The 23,667-nt window shown below is 31.0% G+C and overlaps 2 protein-coding genes across 8 annotated transcripts; both read left to right on the top strand.

Annotated features, from left to right (window-relative positions):
- Positions 1–917: 917 nt before the first annotated feature.
- Positions 918–5,911, top strand: LOC104792488 (putative LRR receptor-like serine/threonine-protein kinase At1g67720). The gene is made up of 15 exons (XM_010518648.3): positions 918–1,566; positions 1,827–2,361; positions 2,456–2,961; positions 3,041–3,173; positions 3,257–3,328; positions 3,417–3,485; positions 3,564–3,635; positions 3,717–3,782; positions 3,906–4,069; positions 4,169–4,413; positions 4,517–4,643; positions 4,742–4,810; positions 4,912–5,098; positions 5,204–5,339; positions 5,416–5,911. The coding sequence occupies exons 1-15, from the start codon at positions 1,485–1,487 to the stop codon at positions 5,755–5,757; spliced, it is 2,805 nt and encodes a 934-aa protein (XP_010516950.2). The 5' UTR covers positions 918–1,484; the 3' UTR covers positions 5,758–5,911.
- A 15,165-nt stretch (positions 5,912–21,076) lies between these two features.
- LOC104792489 (nuclear transcription factor Y subunit B-8) lies at positions 21,077–23,282 on the top strand. 7 transcript variants are annotated; one of them, XM_087454529.1, is made up of 7 exons: positions 21,079–21,273; positions 21,378–21,633; positions 21,961–22,090; positions 22,283–22,288; positions 22,441–22,521; positions 22,639–22,695; positions 23,057–23,282. In XM_087454529.1, the coding sequence occupies exons 2-7, from the start codon at positions 21,407–21,409 to the stop codon at positions 23,096–23,098; spliced, it is 543 nt and encodes a 180-aa protein (XP_087310655.1). In that variant the 5' UTR covers positions 21,079–21,273; positions 21,378–21,406; the 3' UTR covers positions 23,099–23,282. The 7 variants fall into 7 exon arrangements, with proteins under 7 accessions (XP_087310653.1, XP_087310655.1, XP_087310656.1 ...); XM_087454527.1 differs by lacking the exon at positions 22,283–22,288 and having other exon boundaries at positions 21,077–21,273; positions 21,374–21,633; XM_087454530.1 differs by lacking the exon at positions 22,283–22,288 and having other exon boundaries at positions 22,441–22,514.
- The last annotated feature ends 385 nt before the right edge of the window (positions 23,283–23,667 follow it).

Raw genomic sequence — 23,667 nt, forward strand, 5'->3', positions numbered from 1 at the left:
AACACATTACAAGTATCTTACTCTAATTACATTCAACATATCAACAAATATATAGTAACATGTGTAGATGCACACTAAAGACATAGACATAGCGTACGTGGGGGATTTATTTTGGGAATTCTGTCACATGTGTACAACTCGATTTATTTATTTAACGATTTTTCCCCCCGGGTATATATTTATGTGACATTAAATGTGGAACTTCATTTTTTTCGTTGGGTTCATTATGTTTGTTTCATAGTGTACACGTTATTGCCTAAATATAAATATAAAATTGATGTTAAAAATAAATAAATATTTATCTGTTCTATTGGCAAAATAAAACCAAGTAAAGTATCTCCGAATAACACTTAACTGAATCTCGAATATAATAATTTAGGGATGAAAAACAGAATCTCGAATATAGTTAAGATATTACCAGATTTATGTTTAGCATATACTAATATCTTAGAACTTGATCATTTAAGAACGTTATCGTGATCATCAATTTTCAAATTTCCTACTTGATTTCATTATCTTTTAAGTATTTTTCTTTTCAATAACAATAACAATGAGAGAACTTTCATCATAAATATACAAAATTCATACTACTAAATTTAAGAGATGTATTCAACTTAACATTTTAAATAATTTGTATAAAATTTATAAATTTTATGTTATTTAATTATAAATTTTAAAAAATATTAAAATTCACTGTGTTCTTGAAATCTAAATCTCATAGTTTTAGGTGGAATTTAAATCATATCAATTTTCCTAAAATTTATCAAATTTTCTAATCACTTTATATCTTTTATGAAATTATATTAATTTTCCATAAAAGATAAATATGCGGATGTAACTATAAATAATTAAATATTCTCAAGAAATAGAAGAGAATGTCATTGAATTAAACCTGAAAATATCATTATTAACTAAAATGGCACCGTTTCGCTGGAGACTGCGGGGGTGTGAGAATCCACTACGACAACGCTAAAGGTGGACCACAAGTGATCTGGACCATTAAATTAAACGTGAAAAGCCATACGAACGGTTTAGATGTAAGTAGTAGAGTCTAGGACTTGTTAATAATAATATATGGACCCAACAATTGCAACTTTACCACTTACCTCCACTGGCTTTGAAGCTCCTTCTCTCTGCTCTCTTCTCTCACATCAGGCAAAAAAGCAAACACTTAACGAGGAAGAAACACACTCATTTCTCTCTCACGTTCCCCTAAATTTTATAACTTTTTTCGGGTTTTGGTTTTGTGGTTAAAACCATTTTCTCTCCTTAGATCTCTCTGCTGGAGAAAGTAATTATATTTTAGGTTCGACTACTCTGTTTCTGGGAATTTTCATTTCTTTTTTTGCTTTCTTTCACTTTTTTTTTTTCTTTCTGGGATCACATTTTGCTTTTTTTTTTTCTTTTTTTCTTTTGGTTCTTTTATTTTGTGACGCCATTTATGTGTTGAAACTGTTACCAAGTGTTGGGTCTCTGAGTAGGAGATGGTGAGAATCTCGCTGCTTTTGTTGTGTCTACTGGTTTCTTCTACTTGTCTTTTCCATACTTCATCAGCACAAGCTCCAGGTAAATTCACTGTTTCTCAGTACTTTTTTTGTTGGTTGTTTCCTTTCTTGAATTAGGATTCTAGTTTTATGTGATGCAGTAGTTTAGTTACAAGGGTTTTTGAAAAGTTTTGCCTTTTTTAACAAATCTCAAGAGCTCTGCTGTTTTGAGATTTGTGTGTGTGTTTAGTTGGACTGTAGTAGGCAAAAAGGTTGAGTCTTTGTGGTATTTGAAGTGAATTCTATAACAAAAATCAAATTTTTGTTTTTGGGTAAGAGCAGGTTTTGTAAGCTTGGATTGTGGAGGTGCAGAGCCATTTACTGATGAGCTTGGACTTAAATGGTCACCTGATAATCATCTCATTTACGGAGAAACAGCTAAGATATCGTCCCTTAACGAAACAAGAGCTCAGTACACGACTTTGAGGCATTTCCCTGCTGATTCAAGAAAGTATTGCTACACACTTAATGTCACGAGTAGGAATCGATATCTCCTTAGAGCTACTTTCTTGTATGGTGATTTCGACAACAGCAGCAATGTGTATCCCAAATTCGATATCTCCCTAGGGGCGACTCATTGGGCGACCATTGCCATCTCTGAAACCTCTACAATTGAGACAGCAGAACTGGTGTTTCTGGCTTCTACTCCTACTGTCAGCGTTTGTTTGTCCAATGCCACTACTGGGAAGCCGTTTATATCTACCCTTGAGCTTAGGCAGTTGAATGGTCAAATGTATAACACCGACTTTGAAGACCGGTTTTACCTGAGTGTTGCAGCTCGGATTAATTTTGGTGCTGAAAGTGAAGATGCTGTGAGGTCAGTATAAATAGTTCATGTATGTTTGTTCTGTCAACAACATTGTGATTTTATCAGGACTAGTTAAGAAAATACTAAGTTGTTGGTATTGCAGGTACCCGGATGATCCTTATGATAGAATATGGGAATCTGATTTGGTAAAAAAGGCTAATTATCTTGTGGATGTTGCTGCTGGGACTGCACGAGTGTCAACTACATTGCCTATTGAAAGCAGTGTCCATGAGAAACCGCCTCAGAAGGTTATGCAGACGGCTGTGGTTGGAACAAACGGGTCTTTAACTTACAGAATTAATCTGGAGGGCTTCCCTGGTTCTGGTTGGGCATTTACATACTTTTCTGAAATCGAGGATTTGGCTGACGACGAGTCAAGGAAGTTTAGATTAGTTCTACCTGATCAGCCTGACATTAGCAAAGCCATTGTTAACATCAAGGAAAATGCGCTGGGACCATACCGTGTTTATGAACCTGGCTATCCTAACATAACCCTTCCATATGTGCTCAACTTCAGATTTGCCAAAACGGCTGATTCTTCTAGGGGACCCCTTCTGAATGCCATGGAGATCAGCAAATATCTGCGGAAAAGCGATGGTTCAGTAGACGGTGAGCACAACAACTAGCCCTTCCTCTTAGTGTTGTGTCTTCTTCACATTTGATTCTAAGATGATTGTTTGTGTTGCAGCAACCATTATGGCTAATGTGGCATCTCTCTATTCTTCCACTGAGTGGGCTCAAGAAGGCGGAGACCCATGTTCACCCTCACCATGGTCGTGGGTGGAATGCAATTCAGATCCACAACCAAGGGTTGTTGCTGTGTAAGGAATTATATCTTAGTATCTTTATTTTGCTATCGGTTGTTTGTGTATGTGCTTATATGTCATTCCTGTTATAACTGCAGCAAGCTTTCGAATATGAACTTGACTGGAAATATACCTTCTGACCTGGTGAAATTGACTGGATTGGTTGAGTTGTAAGTTGCTTATTCTTTAGACTTTTGAATTTGGGAGTATACAACTGATGTTTCTCGTTATTGACGTTGCAACTTTTTTCAATGGTAGATGGCTTGATGGGAATTCTTTTACGGGTCCAATACCTGATTTCTCTCGGTGCCCTATCCTGGAGATAATGTAAAATCACTTTCTTTGAAGTTTAAGTTTCTTTTCTTGCCTTCATATAACTAGAAATATATAATGAACTATTTGCAGACACTTTGAGAACAACCGACTAACCGGAAAGATCCCTTCCTCGTTGGCCAAACTCCCAAACCTGAAGGAACTGTAAGCTTTTTAAACAGGATTAATATTTTGTTTATGGTGGAAACTGCATTCTTATGTACCTGACCTGCTTTATGTTTCCAGGTATCTGCAGAACAATTTGTTATCAGGAACAATACCATCAGACCTTACCAAAGATGTGATCTCAAAGTAAGTATTTTTTCATATCCAACTACGGATTTAAAGTGCTTTTGCTTGAATGGTTCCTCACTAGAGTATCTTAAACGTGCTCAAATAACACTCATGCATTCTTCCTTTTTATGTGGTTTTCAGCTTTTCTGGGAACCTTAATCTTGAAAAGAGTGGAGATGAAGGGAAGAAGCTCGGTGTTATCATCGGTGCATCAGTTGGTGCTGCTGTTCTGCTAGTCGCAACCATTATTTCTTGCATCTTTATGTGCAAAAGCAAGAAGAATAACAAGATGAGGAAAACTTCAGGTATGTTAATCTTCTGATAGTATACCGGTTTCAGAGTGTATCTTGATTCTAGTGTTTGGATGAATGTGCTTACCTTTTTTTTTCTTGGGCTAATTTTAGCGGAGTTGACGAATCGTCCCTTACCGATTCAAAGAGTGTCATCTACCTTGAGTGAAGCTCATGGAGACGCTGCACATTGCTTCACACTTTATGAGATCGAGGAAGCCACCAAAAAATTTGAGAAGAGAATTGGGTCCGGAGGTTTTGGAATCGTATACTATGGGAAAACAAGAGAGGGTAAAGAGATTGCTGTTAAAGTTCTAGCAAATAATTCATATCAGGGAAAGAGAGAGTTTGCAAACGAGGTAAAAAAATAATATAACTATATCAACATACCCCCTAAGTATGAGTTTTTGTTTTTTTTTGTTTTAAGAGGTAAGGTAACCCAAGTGATTATGGTTTGTTCAGGTTACATTACTCTCAAGGATACATCACCGGAACCTTGTGCAGTTTCTTGGTTATTGTCAAGAAGAGGGGAAAAACATGCTCGTGTATGAGTTCATGCACAATGGGACTTTGAAGGAGCATCTTTATGGTAACATATTCAGCTTTTTGAGCTACATCTTAAGATAGGAATGGTGTATTGCAGCTTTTTGGTTTAATGTTATGTTAAACAACCGTATTCTTTTCCAGGTGTGGTACCCCGTGATCGAAGAATCAGCTGGATTAAACGGCTGGAGATAGCTGAAGATGCAGCCCGAGGTCCGTGAATCATACTAAACAAAACAGAAAGAGCTCTTGAATTCTGATCCCGAGGCTGCTTTCAGTATTTTCATTTTGCTGGTTTTGATTGTTTTTTGTAGGGATCGAGTATCTTCACACAGGGTGTGTTCCAGCAATCATACACAGGGATCTCAAGACGAGTAACATCCTCATCGATAAACACATGAGGGCAAAGGTTTCAGATTTTGGATTGTCAAAATTCGCAGTTGATGGAACCTCACATGTCTCTAGCATTGTCCGTGGCACAGTTGGATATCTTGATCCTGAGTAAGCTAGACTTTAACTAATGCCAAGAACTTACTTCACATGTCTTTATCAAAACTAGCCAAATGTCAAGAGCTCACATATTTTTGTTTTAATTCGATATCTAAGGTACTACATATCGCAGCAGTTAACAGAGAAGAGTGATGTATATAGCTTCGGAGTCATTCTTCTTGAGCTTATGTCCGGCCAAGAAGCCATATCAAATGAAAGCTTCGGTGTCAACTGCCGGAACATAGTCCAATGGGTTAGTTCTTTTTTTTTTAGTTGTGGCTACTCTTTTTTTTGGGTATAGATCATTCCTTTGATACCTTTTTCTGTAGGCCAAGATGCATATAGACAACGGGGACATCAGAGGGATCATCGATCCAGCACTAGCAGAAGACGATTACAGTCTCCAGTCAATGTGGAAGATCGCTGAGAAAGCATTGTTGTGTGTGAAACCTCACGGGAACATGAGACCCTCGATGTCCGAGGTGCAAAAGGATATACAAGACGCGATTAGGATCGAGAAAGAAGCATTGGCCGTAAGAGGTGGAGTATCAGACGAGTTTTCTAGGAGCTCGGCGCATTCGTCATCACTCAACATGGGAATGCTTGACCTGGCTGGATCGCAGAATTATGTCTCTATTGATGAATCTGTATTGCAGCCAACAGCTCGGTAGTAGTAGATTTTGGCTTTTGTTTGTACAGATGCATGCACCACTTGCTTGTGTTTTTTTTTTACCTTTCACGTTGTCTGGTCTTTTTTTACTTTATTTATTAGTATCCAGACCGGTTTAAACATAAATAAATTAAGCATGGTTTTGTTTTAAAAAAGAGCAAACCATCCTTACGTAACCAGAGATTTAACAGCGAAGCATCATCTGTAGCCGGTTTATGGTTTTTTATGGTGTAGATTGGGTTTAGTCTGGTTCACTGTTTAGACCCGTAAGAAAACCGGTTTAAGAGCTACCTTTGTATATTTTGTAAGAGCTACCCACCACCGGGTTGATTCAAAGGCTATGCCGCACGAACATGATTCTGTCCTCACCGGGTTAGTCAAGTAGATTTAGGTTTAGTTAAACAAACCATTACAATTGATTTCGGTTTGGTTTTACTGGTTTTGAAATTACAATTGATTTTGGTTCGGTTTACAATTGGTTTTAAAAACAAGAAAGAAACCAAAAAAAAAATGTCACGCGACGTCAATTTTGGAAAGAAGAGCGTCGAATGAAATAGGCATGATTTGGGAGGTTAGAACCCACAGGAATTGGCCGCACTCGCGCAACTCGCGTTTTGTGCGCGTGGGTAAGAAATAAAGCCTTGTGATTGGCTAGAAAAAACAAAATAGTAGCTCCCCTCCTCCTCCCCCATAATACATATTTACTACTTTTTCGTCATTCTTCTTCTTCTCTCATCTAATTTTGACTCTGAAACCAGATTCCTCAGATGTCATATTCTCCTTTTAAGCTCTCGAACTCAGAGATCCACCAAATACAAGTTTCTTTATCCCGATCATATAACTGGACATAAACCATATTCCAACGTTAGCGCTTCCACAATTTTAATTTGAACCATGTCCAGCTTAGAAACAGTTTTGATTCAAATGCATGGACTTGTCCATCTCGCATTCCCGGCAACTTCATATTTGTATCAATCTCTCTGAGACATGACTGCTTTCCACCCAGAGCTCACTAAGATTCTTCATACTCACCATTAATATCTATCTAACTGCAGTCAAGTTCATGCACTTTGCCAACCTTTCATCGCCTATTATTAGCTCCCAAGCCAACTTCATTGACCCCGTTATCGTTATGGTTAGAACCTGTAGATGCTCCAAGAGCTGCAACTCCTTCACTAAGCTTACATCGATATGAGCTTTGGAATTTCGTAGTTTCAAAATTTTTAAACTAGACAGCTTCCATATCCCATTAATACTACCAAGTCTCTCTGTAGAAGCTAAATTCAGGTGAACTAGCTTCTTAACTCCAGGAACCCAACAGGCAGTTTCTCTATACTTGTAAATGACAAGTCAAGATACTGCAAGGACACCATCTCTGATATCTGCTCTGGAAGTTCACTCAAGTTTTCATTACCTGATAGATCTAGTTTATCACCTCTTCTTTTTGTATGTTAAAATCTTCCGGAAACAGAGCACAATACAGGAAACACGACTTGATATTTTCATCCACCAAGCTATCGTAGCTGTATTTAAGAATGGGAAGAATTTTATTTTCCATGTCAGAAAACTCTGCAGCAGAATTTTATTGAACTTTATATCAATCTTTTCGAAACGTGTAAGCCATACCTGGACAGTTTCAAGCCTTTGTCGATGTCGTGTCACCTCCTCTCTGGCTACCCTGTTCTTCACCACATTTTGAATAGCTTTGAGATCTTCCATTTCCCTCTCTAGAGCCCTTAGATTCTCCTTGAGGGTTCGAATATAACCTTCACCACATAAGAATGTAGAGATACGGATAAGCATTTGACCATCAACAGAAAGTTGGAATGACACACAATTCCCCATGGTGATCAGAGAAGAGAGATAAATATTTAGTAAGCAAGAAAGAGGGCTAAGGCTGAAGGTGAAATAAAGACCAGACAACGTGAAGGCAGCAGAAGAGCAGAGCTAGCTTATACTTACTCTGAGGACGACCGATGCATAGCCCGTTTTGCTACTGCTATTATTAGTCACAGAGATCATCATGACCGTTGTAATAACAACATATGGGGGAACTCGACAAGTACGGATGACATGGATTTCTATGTTTCTCAGTTTTATTTACAATAAAATTTCTACTTGCGTTGACACGAGTCTTTTATGTTATTATTTATCTATCAAATCTCTCCAAATGTGACTTCATTTATTTTTTAACTAGGATCGGATCCGCCCTACAATGCGGGAGAATATTCATTAATATATATACAGTTTTAATAGATTAAAATATGATATATTTTTATTTCTGCAGTCATTACAGTATATCATATAATTGTGTAATGAGAGTTTGGATAGAAGAATAGTAATTAAACTAAAAAAGTGAGTAAATGGTAATATAATGCGTTTTGATAAAAATAAATATTTAAAAGTTTAGAGAAAATTCTAACAACACAAAAGAATAGATAATTCAATTTGATCTTAGTAGTAGAAATAGAAAAATATATAAAAATATTATAAAAATTGTTACGTTTGTAAAAGTTACACACTCATAATGTATGATGTGACAAACCATAAGAACAATTTATCATTTACCTAAATTTATTAATCTAATTTATATTTACTCAAATTTGGAAAAACAATTTATCATTTACCTAAATTTATTAATCTAATTTATATTTACTCAAATTTGGAAAAACAATTTATCAAAGAGATGTTTGGTTTTATTTTTATGTTGATTGTGGATCTTTAAAGGTTTCTTCTTTAGATTCTCTTTAGTTTCCTCCAAGTGTAAAAAATAAAACTAAAAACTTCTTAATTGGATATTAGTAGCATAAAAAAATGCAAAGATAAGTTCATATGAAGTTTACCTTAGGAGATTGGTTTTTGGGGAATGGAAAATTTTGGCTAGAAAATGTCAGATGTTTAGCAAGGAGTTATATTTAGCTAAGAGCAGACTTTTTTTTTTTTTTGAATTTAATGTTAAATTATATTCAAAGAAAAAATAAACTTGTTACAACAGTTTTACAAACTAGTGTTTACATATTTGAAAGCTTTTTAAACAAAGAGAAAACCATAGTATCAATGGAACCTCGATGCCAACCAAGCCTGAATGAGGGTGCCATCCTTATCTGGCATTGTGCTGACCCTGTTACGGACGTTTTTGTCGATAAACTTCACCATCTTCTCCACCGATGAGTGTGGTTCCCCATGCCTCCTATCGTTTCTCTCCCGCCAAATTGAGTGGATAGCATTCTGAAAAGTATAATTCAATAGAAACCATTGTGTTTTGTCCAACTCTGTCCCCATAAGTAGATGCATAACCTGCGTCCAATCCATGGTGTACTTGTCCGTGATAATCCTTCTTACCAACGACTCCCAAAGCTGCTGTGTGAACGGACATAGAAAGAACAGATGCTCTCGTGTCTCCACCAGATGATTGCAGAAAACACAGCTTGTATTAGCAGTTATGTTCCAGTTTACCATTCGTTCCCCTGTTGCGAGTCTGTTTTTCACCACCAACCAAGTGAGAAAAGCAAAACGTGGAGTAGCTTGAGAGAACCAAATTACTCGAGACTCCTCCACTAATGAATGTGTTCCATGGAGGTGCAACCAGGTGTCCTTCGTTCGAAATTTCTTGTGATAGATGTTAATTTTCCACTTCCACAGAGAAACATCTTGTCGATCATGAACACGGAAAAGTTGTTTCTTGTGGATTTCATCTTCAATCAAGCTGAGAAACGCATTCCGACTTCGTCGACGGCGAGTCGGTCCATTGCTTGAGCTACCGTACTTGAGATTGGTATTCCCATAGATAAGCAACCACGGTCCCCAACTTTCTCATGTAGACGACCCAAAGAGCTCCAGTTATCGAACCAGAATGAAGTGGACTCGCCATTATAAACCTCTATGCGGTGGAACTGTTTTGCTAGGTCCTTGTATTTCAGAAGCTTCTTCCATATCCAGGATCCAACAACAATATTATCTTTTTCCGACCAGAAAGAACCACTCCGAATGAGGTAACGGTGGACCTAGTTAACCCATAGCGAGCTCTTGGCAGAGAGAATTCTCCAAATCAACTTCAGGACACTCACATTATTAGCCTCACTTAATGAACGAAGCCCCAAAAAACCCTCAGACTTAGGGAGACAACCTCTGTCCATGCTACCTTAGTTTTCTTAGCTTTTAAAGATGGGCCAGACCACAAGAAAGCCGAGCACAGCTGGTCAATTTCGCGAATGCAGGCTTTGGGAAGTCTAAAAGCAGAAATCCAAAAGTTTGTAATGCTGAATATTACCGATCGAAGTAGCTGAAGACGTCCAGCAAACGAGAGTGCTCTAGCATTGCAAGAATTTATCTTCAAGAGCAGACTTTTTAGAATATGTAATTAAATTAGATTTCTTTTTAAAATATGTAATTAAATTACAAATAGGAGTGATATCAATATTTAGATTTCCTTTTTTTTCTTTCTAAAATGCGTGTTACAATAGAAATTTTTAGAATATTACTAGATTTTAACCTGCGGTATACCGCAGAATAACTTTTTATGACTAAAATTTTTAAGTTATACTGTATTTATTTTTCTGTTAATATTGTTTGTTTTGTTTAGTGTTTAAGATTCTAAAATTTAATTTTGATTATTAATTCACCCATGGTACAATTTGTTTTTACATAATCGTAATAAATCACTTAATTAGATATGTCTAATATTCTAAAATTGATGGTGTTAACAAAACAATAAGATGATGATTTAACCCGCGTTCAAGTGTGGGATTAATCTATTTTAAAAATTTATACTAATGTTAAGGTAAACCTTCTAACCATATAATTCGTTCTGCAATATAACCCATTTTGATGATATTTTTAACATTTATAACCTTTTATTAATTTTAATTATATCAATAATCATATTCTGAAATTGTTGAATTGATGTTAAAATATATTAAAAATGATAAACCAAGTGAAATATAGAAAATATTATTTTAGATATACTATCTCGTTTTCATCTATATTTATTAGTTTGCACCCAAAAAAAATCTATATTTATTAGTACAATCTATATTTATTAGGACAGATTAGTAAAGATATTTTAGGAATCTAAATGATTTCTGTATTTTTAAGATTGTATATTATTAGAGTCAATTAGGCTTGGAGGTGGAGATAATTTAGGAAAATTAAGTCAAAAATTTTGGATGGATAAGAGGATTTTTACCCGATTTACATACCTTATTTTTGCTTATTTCATTTTTTTTTTTTAATTTTTTTTAGTTTTTTTTAAATGTTTTAATGATAATGGCATTGGTGGTAAATACTTTCAAACTCCAAGCTTTCTTTAAAAAAAATGTTGTAAAAATGTTAATATAGATAGAAATCTTAAATCCCTACAATAGAGGTATACAATTAGCTTTTAAATTTGGAATATAGATTACTTAAAAAAGAACAATCTATAATAATAAAAAGTAGGAGCTATAAGCTCCTAAAGGCGTCCATATAGGATTTTAAATCTCCAATTGTGATTAGACACTTCACTAATTAACATTTTTTAAAATCTCCAGAGTTTTCTATATTAAGAATTATTTTAAACAACCAATCAGGATTTGATATGTCATTCATTAACATTTTTTAAATTTCCCGAATTTTTTAGAAAAAAGAAAATTTTAAATTTATGGAAATAAAAGAACTATGCACAATATCCCACATCGGCTAGATAATTTTTAGACAATGGTTCATAACCAGTATAAATAAGATTAATATGCTTCCAACAACGAATGAGCAGGAAAGCTTGATTTATTAGGCATCCAAGTTTAAAAGTATATTCGGTTTGATCCGGTTTTTTATTTGATCAAACTAAAACTTTAAAAAGTTTCAAAAAAACAAATTATAATATTTATAAATTTTAAAAGTTTTAATATTATAAATATTGAAACTTTTAAAAGTTCTTAGCTTTTATTTTTTTTTAAATATTATAATTTTTAAATTTTAAAAGTTTAAAATATTATAAATATTGAAACTTTTTAAAAGTTTAAATATTGTAAAGATTGAAACTTTTAAAAGTTCTTAGCTTTTAAAAAGTTTTGAAATATTATAATTTTTAAATTTTAAAAGTTTAAAATATTATAAATATTGAAACTTTTTAAAATGTTCAAAATTTATATTTCGAAACCTTTTAAAAGTTTAAAATATTATAAATATTTATGTAAAACATAAATTATCTTATTTATCTACGTTTGTGTTTTTTATTTCTTATGAGCTGTAAAACACATTTTTGTGTATGATTTTATAGATAATATTATATTTTTTCATTAATTTTTTATTTTTATCTTATTTTTTATTTTCATGAGAAAAGAAATGATTTTGTTCCTGGAGTTTGATGGATTAACAAGTTGTGTGGTAGTCTAAAAAAAAGGTTTTTTAGTGGAAGAAAATGAAGAAGTTGACGAGGATGAAGAAGTTGACGAGGATGAAGAAGAAAAATAGTATAGCGAAGAACCAGACGGTAAAAGTAATGATGATGATTACCACAAAATTTGACAATAGAAATGACAAGAAAGAATATGAAAAATAAGAAAACATCGAATAAAAACACGAAAACATAGGTGGTAGCGATCAATTAAATATGAAAACGAGTTAATTCATGATGATAAAATTGTTTTGTTTTTCTGGTGGTCAAAGAAATGGTTTAAGATATGTGAGGTCATCAGTTTAATTTGCCTCGCCTGGATGTTGAGTTAAATTTATGATTTTTTTATCAGATTTGATTTTATAACACAACTGATTTTTATATTTCAAAAAATTGTGTATCTTAAATTTAACTTTTTCCTTAATACTAATCATATATAGTTTTTATCAAATATACCCAGGCGTAGCATGGGTTCAAAACCTAGTATTTTAAATAATAACAATTGGAATATAGGTTTACATGATAGTTTCCTAATATTTTTTTTTGAAAGTAAATTAATAATTTACTTAAAACAAACTTATAGAATATATATAATCTAAGTAAATATAGTGATTTTGCATTAATAATGAGTAGAATGATTAAGGAATATTGTATGCGTAATATTTAGTTTAAAATATATATATCTTCGATTATATTTATTGTTTACAAAAAGATATATATATATATATATATATATATATATATATATATATAGTTATTTTACTCACCATGCGAATAAGAAAAATAGATTAATGAATATTATGGAATTTTCTAAATATTTAGGATCTTTAGTTACATATTATTATTTTTGCTTCCCAAATAATAGTAATTGATAAATTCTAAGATAAAAAAAGAAATTCTTATAAATTCAAAAAATAAGTTTTGATATTAAAATGTATATGATTTCATTATTGTTGCATTGTAATGTAATGTATACGATTTGGTTAAAATATAAATTAAAATATATACATTTAAGTATTTTTGTTCAAAAACTTTAAATATATTTAAGCAACATATTAGTTGCAGAAAATAAAACAATATAGTTCCTATATTAAGTCAAATTATGTATATACATGAACATAAGAAGATAGTAATTTCATAATTTCATAATGATTCATTTGTCCAAAAACAATAAAAAGTATATTAATCAAATTTATAATTGGGTTTGTAGTCGTAATCTGCATCATAATTAGAAAAATATTGAATGAAATTTTGTACATATCCGTATCACATAAGAAACTATGAGTTTATTTGATAGATTCACAATGTTTTTGATGTTCCTGTAAAATAAAAAATAAAAAGCATTAATATATATCATATTGGATAAAAGAACATGAATATAGTAAACAAAATCATAGATAAAAACTTCAGAAAATCATAGAAAAGTTGGAATGAAACAATTGATGTCTTGTTCCACAAATGTGTTGCTTTATATATTAAGGAATGAGTGTCGATTTTTAGGGTTAGTAAATTGAATTCTTCTTGAAAAAACTGTTTTGGCTTGTCGAGAGATTTAAGTGATTTCCTAATAATTATATAAATATAATTATAATATTAATGGTAATTTCGGATTTCAAGGTAATTACTTGAACTAACTTATTGAAATTGAGCTTGTATTAATATTGAATTCTAATAATATAAGGAAATATTTTTGGGTTATGTTATTTTTTTAGTGGTTAATGATATTTATGTTTTCGAAATCAATTAGAATACTAACAAATTAACAATTAGGTGAAAACTTGCGATAGGATATTTGACAAATATTTGATATCTGTATAAATGATATTTTTGGATTTTGTTAGTTTAGGTTTAGCATAGAAATTAATAGATTTCCGATAGATGACTAAAATCTAGGAACAATTTGGTAATCAGATATTAATTTATAATAGTTTTCCAAAATTGAAGCATCATTTGAATTTCTAATAACATTAATTTTGTTAGTTTCCTAAATTAGAGGCACCATAAATATTCGATTAACCACTATACGTAGTTTCTTTAGGAAAATCAATTTAAGTTTACATTTAATTTAATATTTTTAAAACATACGAAAACATATAACCCAAAACCCATGAATAGTTTTCGGACCAGTGTTCGAAAAAGCGTTCTAGGCGTTCGCATCCGCCCCGTCTAGGCGCTAGGCGCTATAGCACCGCCTAGACAACCGCTTTGACTGCTTAAAATTGTAGTATCATCATTTTAGTGTATTTTTAATATTTTAATTTCATAAATATAAAATTTATAAGGTTTATTTTCTATAAGCATAATTATAAATGTTTAATTTGTTGTTTAAAATAAATTGAAATAATGTTTTTATATATTGTTTTGTTTTTGATTTAATATTTTTATTATTGTTTTACATATTTTGTATAATTATGTATATAATATAAAATATATATTAGTTTATAGTGTAAACGCCTAAACCGCCTAAAAACGCCTAGATTCCGATTAGGCGTTCTAGGCGCTAGGCGTTGGATCACCGCCTAGTTAACGCCTAGCGCTTTCTTGAACATTGGATATTTCTTAACCATATCTGATTGTCTTAATTTCGGGTAATTTTTTTTAATGATCCGACCCGGAAAAGATTTTGTACTTGTCTTTTACTAATATAGAGATATATCAAACCTCTCCAATTGTGAATTCATTCATTTTTAAAATGTTTATGTTTCAATACAACTTTTAATTAATCTATACTATTAAGATGGAAGCATTTTTAATAAATAGACATAAATTAAAAGATTATTATATGAAATACCATTGAAAACAAAATAAGAATATGTATAAATCATGTATCCAAACATATTGATATTTAATAGGAGCCAAACAAATTGATATTAGTGGTATTAGATGAACCAAAATTAAAAGATATAACACTAAAAAATCGGATGCAATTTTCTCATGTTTATTGAAATTGAAATTATTATACTATAACAACTCAATCAACAAGATAATAATATCTAATGCTTATGGAAATTAAATTAAAAATAATAATAATTAAATTAAAAATAACAATAATATTTAAATTTGTTGCCATAAAAACCGAACTCTTAAATTCGAAATTACATATATGTAAATATATTTAATATTCTAATATATTTTGAGATATTTCTGGAAACAACTATTTAATTTTTTCAACTATCTATTCTATTAAAGCTGAAGTACTAATTAGACTCAAATTGGACAATAACTTTCTTTTGGTACGTTTTTCATTAAAAATGATTACAGAATCATTTAATTTAATTAAATTAACATGTAGTTTCAATTTATCTAAATGACCATTATACCCTTGGGTCGATCACTTAAAACTAACCGGGCCGGGACGCAGATCCTCTCTGACCCGAAAATAGAAGAAAAGAAATTTGCGGATCTGTTTGTTCTCCAGATTAGTAATTTTTGGATCCAGTATATTATTTGATTCAAGAATAGTTAAACACACAACCAAACATATGTATAATCCCTATAAATAAGAAAACTGGTATCAGAGTATTTAATGGCTTCAGTAATATCAAATATTAACTACTACCATACTTAATCCCTATAATTATTACGAATATTAATAATAATGAGAAATCTTTAATATTTATCAATTGTGACTTTGTTGCTTCCAAAATAATCAATAGATTAAATACAGAATTGTATATATATATATGTAAACTAATTTGATTTGCTTTTATATTGTGAGATATTTACGGAAACAACATATCAACTTAATACAATTAAATAAAAACAAATTATCATTTAGTTTAGATTTTTAATATTTTCTTATCGAAATTATAGTAATTAATTATGATTAGTATAGATGGAAAGAATAAAAAACACAGAAATTATATATATGTAAAGTTGTAAACTAATTTACAGAAAATGTGTATTGTATATCCCACATCGACTAAATATTTTGGATTATGGTTGATAATCACTATAAATATTTGACTAATATGTTTTGAGTACAAATGAGCAGGAAGCTTGATTTATCAGGTATCCAAATTTAACAATTTAATTTGGTTCTATATTTGAGCATATTAAACTTTTAAAAGTAAACATAAAATAATATATTTACGTTTTTTTTAAAAAGTTTAAGATATTATAAATATTTAAATTTTTATAGAATGTTTAAATTATTATAAATATTTGAACTCCATCGAAAGTTTAAAATATTATAATATATTGAAAGTCTATAAAATATTTAAGTAATATTAATATTTTTACTCTTAAAATTTTTAAAATATATAAAAAGTTTTAGTTAAACTCGTTAAAACAGGTATTTTTATCAAACTATAAATTAAATTGGGTTTTTTTTACAATTTTGCTGAGATTTGATATATCAAATATTACCTTCTAAATAATAACCGAAATATATCTAATCTCACTATAAATACAATGGTTTCTTAAGCATTGAAATATCTCAGACTAAAATTTAACAAGCAACTTCTCCTCTTTTGACGACAAACCAAAACAAAGAAAAATTCATTCTCTTACAAAACTACTATCTGATATTGCGCTGTGTCTATCCTTTTACAAAACTATTATCCGATATTGCGGAGTGTCTAATTTCTTACAAAACTACTATCCAATATTGCGGTGTGTCTGTTTTCATGAAAAGCTACATTCTACAAACTACTTACTCTATTAGGATTTCCAATTTACTGTATAACCCCAAATATACAAATAAACACTATATAAACAAAGAAAATAAGTCAAAATAAAAAACTACATTACAAAAATGCAAATTACAAAAAAAACTAACTAACAAAATATATAATCCGGTGCTCTAGCACGGGATATTACCTAGTTAGCACACTTGGAATAAAAATAAAAAAAGAAAAAAAGAGTATGCCATACAATACTCCTACAAAGAATAATTTTGGAGAACAAAAGAAAAAATGACAAGGGCAAATTGGTAAGTATCTATTGACTTGATACGCGGATCCTGGATGACCCGGGTTTATCATATTCGGATCCTAGAAATTCGAACCTCTTAATCACGATCAATTGTCATATGAACGATATTAAACGATGAGCCAAACAGATTAGAGATATAACACTCTAAATTTGCGTATAATGTGGGGCAAATAAATATTTGCGTATAAGGTAATTTATATTTAGATTTGATTTCCGTAATTGTATGACATTCCATAACTACTAACAATATCAATCCCTCTAATATTCGCTATTAATTCTAATATAAGTTTTTAAAAAATCAAAGCCTATTTGCAACAACTATTAAAGTTGAACATAAATTTAGGATAGTTTATATATTTAACTTTTTGGATTTGACTTGATTTGATAATATATTAATAGATATTTCAGAAAATAACAATTCAATTTAATATAACTCAATAATAACAAATCATCATTTATTTTTTATTTTAAAAACTTTCATAACAAAATCATACAATTTTCAATAACTAATTATGGTTAGTATTAGATGGAAGAAATAATAATAAAAATTTTGATTGCTTCCAAAAATTTTAAAAACAGTTATAATATTTGCCAAATATAATGTAAATAAAATATTTAGTATTTTGAAATATAGCATAGTTTGCGAATAAATTGTGGATTTTAGATTCGTCATTATCTCGAAAAGATTTTGTGATTTGAATGCAGTGCATTATCTCGAAAATTCTAACCATCTAAACTCTACTATAAATATAGTAGTAGAAATGAATATTCATTATTCATCAAACCATTCAACGATTTTCTTTACTATTACTATAGCATTCTAAAAACAAAATTTTCTTCACGTGTTGTTCATTTTGTCTACAAAATTATTATATCTTTAATTTATATTTATTTGTTGATAATGACTAATGTTGACTAATGTTTGTGCAGTCATACAAACAGACACCAGAACATATTTGAATCGTCGTGGTCTTGAGTCGGAATTTCTATGGGTTATGGTCTTATGGAGTTAAGCTACTTCTTATACGGTGATTCTTAATGTATCAAATAATAGTTGTTACGTTATGTATACTCTCTCCCTCATATGTTTTAGTGCTATAAATTGATTTTTAATATTTCAGATTAAAAAATGATATCTTCAACCCAAATTCATTGAACCAATCTATTGATAGTGTACAATAACTTTAATATTTGAAATATGAACGTTTTGGTGTTAATATAAAAAGTAAGGAAGAAAAAACCATGGAAGGAATGAGGATCGACTTTGATTTCATCTTCACACAATGAGCATACGTAAAATTATTTTCTTGCTCATTAATTTATAACTTTAGTTTTGGGATTTGACCTTAATGTAATTTTTCTTTGTAGTTGTGAAGACACGAGTTGTGCAACAGTGCAAGCAAGTGTGGTCATGGCAAGAACTGAGGGTACATGTATCACCCTGTTTTATGGTTCATGTTTCGTGTTTAGTTCTTGAACCATATGGTGAGCTGAAGTGAATATATACCCTGAATATATAAAAAATAATTATTTATTTTGACACCTGTGGAACATAATACGAAACATGAATATATACCCTGAATATATACAAAATCTAACACTGGTACGAATTTGAATTATGAAGGTTAACAACATTCAAAAAAATATGGTTACAAACATAACCCTACACATAAAAAATATATTAAAAATCGGATAGTAAATTCAATGTTTAAAATTAATCCCGCACGTATGTTTATACAATGTTTTGGGTAAAAAATATCTTAACTATAAATGAAAACTCACAAACAGATATTTTACTTATGTTATACCATTTTCCTATATATATATATATATAACGAAATATTTGTGTTTAAATCCTAGATTATCCTTTTTTGGTTTTCAATTTCGATAGTATATATATATATATATATATATATATATATATATATATTTTTTCTATTTGCTAATTGAAGTAGAATCTAATTTTGAGTTTTTTTTTTTATTCTTGGTTTTAGCGTTCGAATGGATCAACGTTCAAATGGAGCAGGGAGACAATTGTTTCTCTACTTTGTGTGTTAGTATCTCTTCAAAACTATGGTACTTTGATCTATTTATTTTTGAATATTACTTAGTTTGACTACTTGGTGGATTTTATCTTATGTTAAGTTCGATCTTTATTTTGCATGACACACCCTTTGATTAAAAGAGTTTATAAATTGATTTCCCTTTATTAAATCATCTAAAAAAGCTATCAGGATATTGAGAAGAGCATGAAGAGTTGTTCATAGAACATGGATCCTTAAAGCAACTCATCGAGCTGTAATTATTTTTGTTAAATAATGATGTAATTTTGTAGTTAGTATTGAGTTTGAAGGTGATTTTTGTGTATTATTAATTTGTGTGCTTTGTTTTTATAGTTGGCAAACATTGGTTCAATAATTTGGACTTGGGATTCAAACTCATGTGTATGTAATACACATAAACATTAAGATTCTAATTGTTGTTAGTTTTTTAATGTTTTTTAAATTAGCTAATAATTTGGTTGTGTTTATGCAGGGTAAAAAATAGTATATTTTTAATATAAATTTTGGATTTTATATTCATCATTATCTCAAAAAATTAAAATATTATCGATTTCCAAAATGTTAATTCAAAATATATACAATGTTGAAATTTTGCCGATTTTGGTTCATAAGTGGAAAAAAAAAATTTTACAGTTAAGAATAGTTTTAGTGGATTAATATCATAACTGCTACGATTCTAATAAATTCTATGGTGAAAGGATTATTATTTCATTCTCACACTTTTATAGCAAAATAACATAATTTTATGTTATAGATCTTATACAACTAAATATATCTACAATAAAACCCACACATTTGTGAGGATCCAAAACACTTACTTAATTTCTTATTTGATAAACTAAAATATATAATATGAAATGTGTAGACAGGGATATACTACTTTTGTTTTACTATTTTCTGTCATGTAATTATCTTTACATATAATAAAAGACAAACTGATCACTTTTTTAGTCTAAACCAAATTATAAACAAATCAAATACTTAACTGGTATGAGTTCGGTTATATCAATGTTAACATTCCTAAAAAAAATATGTCTACAAACATAACTCCTCACATATGTAATATATTATAAATCTAACAGCAAACTTAATTTTTGAAATCAATCTTGTACGTGCGGGTCTGAATCTAGTACGGTCTTTAAAACCGAAATTTTTTTTAAAATCTGAAATCTACCCAAATATGTGTCCTTGTAATGTGTAAAACCTTATAAATCTTATAAATATATTTATTAAACTTTATAAACACTTGGATCAAGTCTCCGGACTCCGAGAAATAATTACCATCTAGAAGTACCTTATTTGTTTTATAAATTTTTCATATTTAAGGAAAACGCGATATTTTTGAAAACACACAGCTAAAAGAGACAGTTAAAAAAAAAAGACGCACCAAAAAAGACATTTCTAAAAAAACTCTAAAAACATGTAGATGCGCGTTTCACAAGAAAAATTAATTATATTTGAAAGAAATTAGATATATGTTGTGCGAGAAACACAAATATATTTATATGAGTTAATTATTTTGTCTCTTTGAATTATCACAATCTATATATTCTTGGTATAGACAAGGTATTTAAAATATTAAAAGTATCATGAATATTTTATAAGTTACTATATTTCAGAGATATACCTTTCTCTTGTAATTTTATTGTCTTGGTTGAAAAATTACAAATTGTAAATTTCAAAATAATCTTAGTTAATTGATTTCTTCTCTGGGTTTAATACAAAAATAAACTTTAAAAAAGAAAAAAAAATTCCCTAGTCCCTACTATTGAATAACAAGTATCACAAATCAAAATCAAATTATAATGATTAGAAGTAAATTAATAAATAATACATACTATGTACCCCTCCTTCATAATAAAGATAAGAGAACACGTGGCGCATCTGGATTTGGTAGAATATGAACCAGAGAGAATAAATATATAAAAAAAAAAAAAAAAAAAACGAACGGTGCTGATAAAAAGCTCATTAAAAGTGAAAAACCTAATCTCTCAAATCGCAGACGTCTCTCTTCTCTCTTCTTTTCTCAAGCGTCCGATCAATCTCTCCTCTCCCTCGCTGCCTCCCTCCCTCCCCCAATCTCTTCCTCCAATCAACGACACCTCTCTGTTTTTTCACTCCCGCCCTTTTTTCGAATTCATCTCTGGTAAATCATATCTTCTCTCTCTCGCTTCTGTTTTTCTCTAATTGTGATGTGTTTATTATGTTGATGGGTTTTGTCTGTTATTTGTTTGTTGTTGGGAAAGTTAGGTTTTTTTTTTTTGTTTGGGTTTCTTGAGATGACGGAGTCGCAGGCCAAGAGTCCCGGAGGCGGTGGAAGCCATGAGAGTGGTGGAGATCAAAGTCCGAGGTCTTTACACGTTCGTGAGCAGGATAGGTTTCTTCCTATTGCTAACATAAGCCGTATTATGAAACGAGGTCTTCCTGCTAATGGCAAAATAGCTAAAGATGCTAAGGAGATTGTTCAGGAATGTGTCTCTGAGTTTATCAGCTTCATCACCAGCGAGTATGTCTTGTTTTTTTAACCTTGTCAACATTTTTATTTGCTGGACCTGTTTATAGAGTCTTCATGGGAACATTGATGTTTAGCACAGTTTTCAAAAGTCTTAAACTTTATGGTGATTCAAGTCCACTTTGGGTAGTTTGAGATTGTTGGGTTTTCTTAATGTCTGCTGCTTTGGTTGGTTGATTTAAAGTTGAGGTCTTTTTTAGTCCTTATATTGTTTGGATTTGATGTTAGCATATTGGATCATTCAGGTTAGGTTTGTAGTTTTACAAAGTTCCTTTTTGTAATGATGCAATGGCTGTTTTTATTATGACTTTGATGGAGCAGAGCGAGTGATAAGTGTCAAAGAGAGAAAAGGAAGACCATTAATGGAGATGATTTGCTTTGGGCAATGGCCACTTTAGGATTTGAAGAATACATTGAACCCCTCAAGCTTTACCTGATGAGATATAGAGAGGTATGTTCTGGTGTCTCCATATTCAGCTTCCATGTAATCAATTACCTAATTTTTTCCAGCCCAAGGAACAAAAGATACAATTTTGATTACGATGTTAATTAGTTCTGCTGGAAGTTTTTGGAGTTCACTCACTTACTCTGTTTTCTCCTTTTTCTTGTTTCTTTCTCTACTACCTGAACTGGAAAATCGCAGATGGAGGTCAGTAGCTCCTCATCTTTTATTTCTTGTTCATTCCTAATACTTGCAACAAACCTGATAGTTTTCGAGAATCATCTATTGTATATTTATCTTTTAGGCAACTAGTGTATGAAATTATTGATGCTTCCCTTATCCTTGTTAATGATCAATAGGGTGATACAAAGGGATCAGCAAAAGGTGGGGATGCAAATGCAAAGAAAGATGGGCAATCAAGCCAAAATGGCCAGTTAAATGTCTCAAAACTTATTATGCCTTATGTCTTTTCATTTATCTGCGCTTCTTGTCTCTTTCGCGTTAGTTATGACCCGAGTTAGTCTTGACATTCACGGGGTTTGTTTACCATTTGTCAGTTTCCGCAGCTTCCTAACCAAGGCTCTTTCTCACAAGGTCCTTATGGGAACTCTCAAGTAAAGTTTCCTCTCTTCTCTTTCACACTCATTGCACGATACACATCCTTCATTTCTTTCTTAGTATACTCACTTCACTACTTTTTTCATAAATCCCTATTGTCTTCTCATTCCTTCCGTATCAATAGCTTAATCAGAATCCCAAAACGTTACAGATGAGTGATCATTTCTCAGCTAACACAAATCCGACCAGTCACTTAATTGATGTATCATCTTTCTGAATCCCCTCCTTGAAACCCTTGAGTGTTGTGCATACCAATAGGCATAAACAGAACTGAAAACTTGTTAAACATCACTTATGTTACATAATCTATCAAAAAAAACCACTGTACTAATATGTATGACTCTTGGTATAATGTAGGCTCAGCAGCATATGATGGTTCCAATGCCTGGAACAGACTAGTGATGAGGATTTTATTAAACTGTGGCACCAAAAAAGGGTTTTATCTTTCGTCTGTATATTATTTGTGAGCTGTAAGAGTTTTGCTATATTATATATGCAGAACTTGTGACAATCTCATTGTTTTTTTTTTCTTTTTTTTTTCCTATGAATTTGTTCTGAATATGTTAAAGAAATCATTTTTATATTTGGTTTGTGGATTATTATTGCATAAAATTGTTGCAAAATTGCAACACATGTCCCATGAATGATTTCTGATTCAACCAATCAATACACAGCAAATGACAAAAATGAATACTTCAAATCAAAAACCTCGATGCCTAAGTGATCTACAGCAAAATGTTCACACTACGTAGTAATTTTGATTTGTGAATTTAACCTTTTTTTGTAATTAGATGCTTATTGTTACATGTTGGTTACAGTTGTTTTTTTTTAAAACACGGCGTTATCTGTTAAACCAAATTAGAGATCCTTTTCTACGAGAAGAAAAATAAAAAAATAAAAAAGTATCCAACGGTCACAAATTCAGAAATCAACGGATCACGTTTATCTTGAGAACCCACTTCGGTTAA

Source organism: Camelina sativa, chromosome 6, assembly GCF_030686135.1.
Source record: "Camelina sativa cultivar CO46 ecotype springtype chromosome 6, ASM3068613v1".
Classification (NCBI taxonomy): domain Eukaryota; kingdom Viridiplantae; phylum Streptophyta; class Magnoliopsida; order Brassicales; family Brassicaceae; genus Camelina; species Camelina sativa.

What these genes read in the sequence shown, in the direction of transcription:
- LOC104792488 (XM_010518648.3), top strand. Translation starts at nt 1,485, where the DNA reads ATGGTGAGAATCTCGCTGCTTTTGTTGTGTCTACTGGTTTCTTCTACT. An exon ending in AGAGAGAGTTTGCAAACGAG is followed by an intron (nt 4,414 to 4,516) that starts GTAAAAAAATAA and finishes TGGTTTGTTCAG; the next exon opens with GTTACATTACTCTCAAGGAT. An exon ending in GCCGGAACATAGTCCAATGG is followed by an intron (nt 5,340 to 5,415) that starts GTTAGTTCTTTT and finishes CTTTTTCTGTAG; the next exon opens with GCCAAGATGCATATAGACAA.
- LOC104792489 (XM_087454529.1), top strand. Translation starts at nt 21,407, where the DNA reads ATGACGGAGTCGCAGGCCAAGAGTCCCGGAGGCGGTGGAAGCCATGAG. An exon ending in ATCAGCTTCATCACCAGCGA is followed by an intron (nt 21,634 to 21,960) that starts GTATGTCTTGTT and finishes TTGATGGAGCAG; the next exon opens with AGCGAGTGATAAGTGTCAAA. An exon ending in GCCAAAATGGCCAGTTAAAT is followed by an intron (nt 22,522 to 22,638) that starts GTCTCAAAACTT and finishes ACCATTTGTCAG; the next exon opens with TTTCCGCAGCTTCCTAACCA.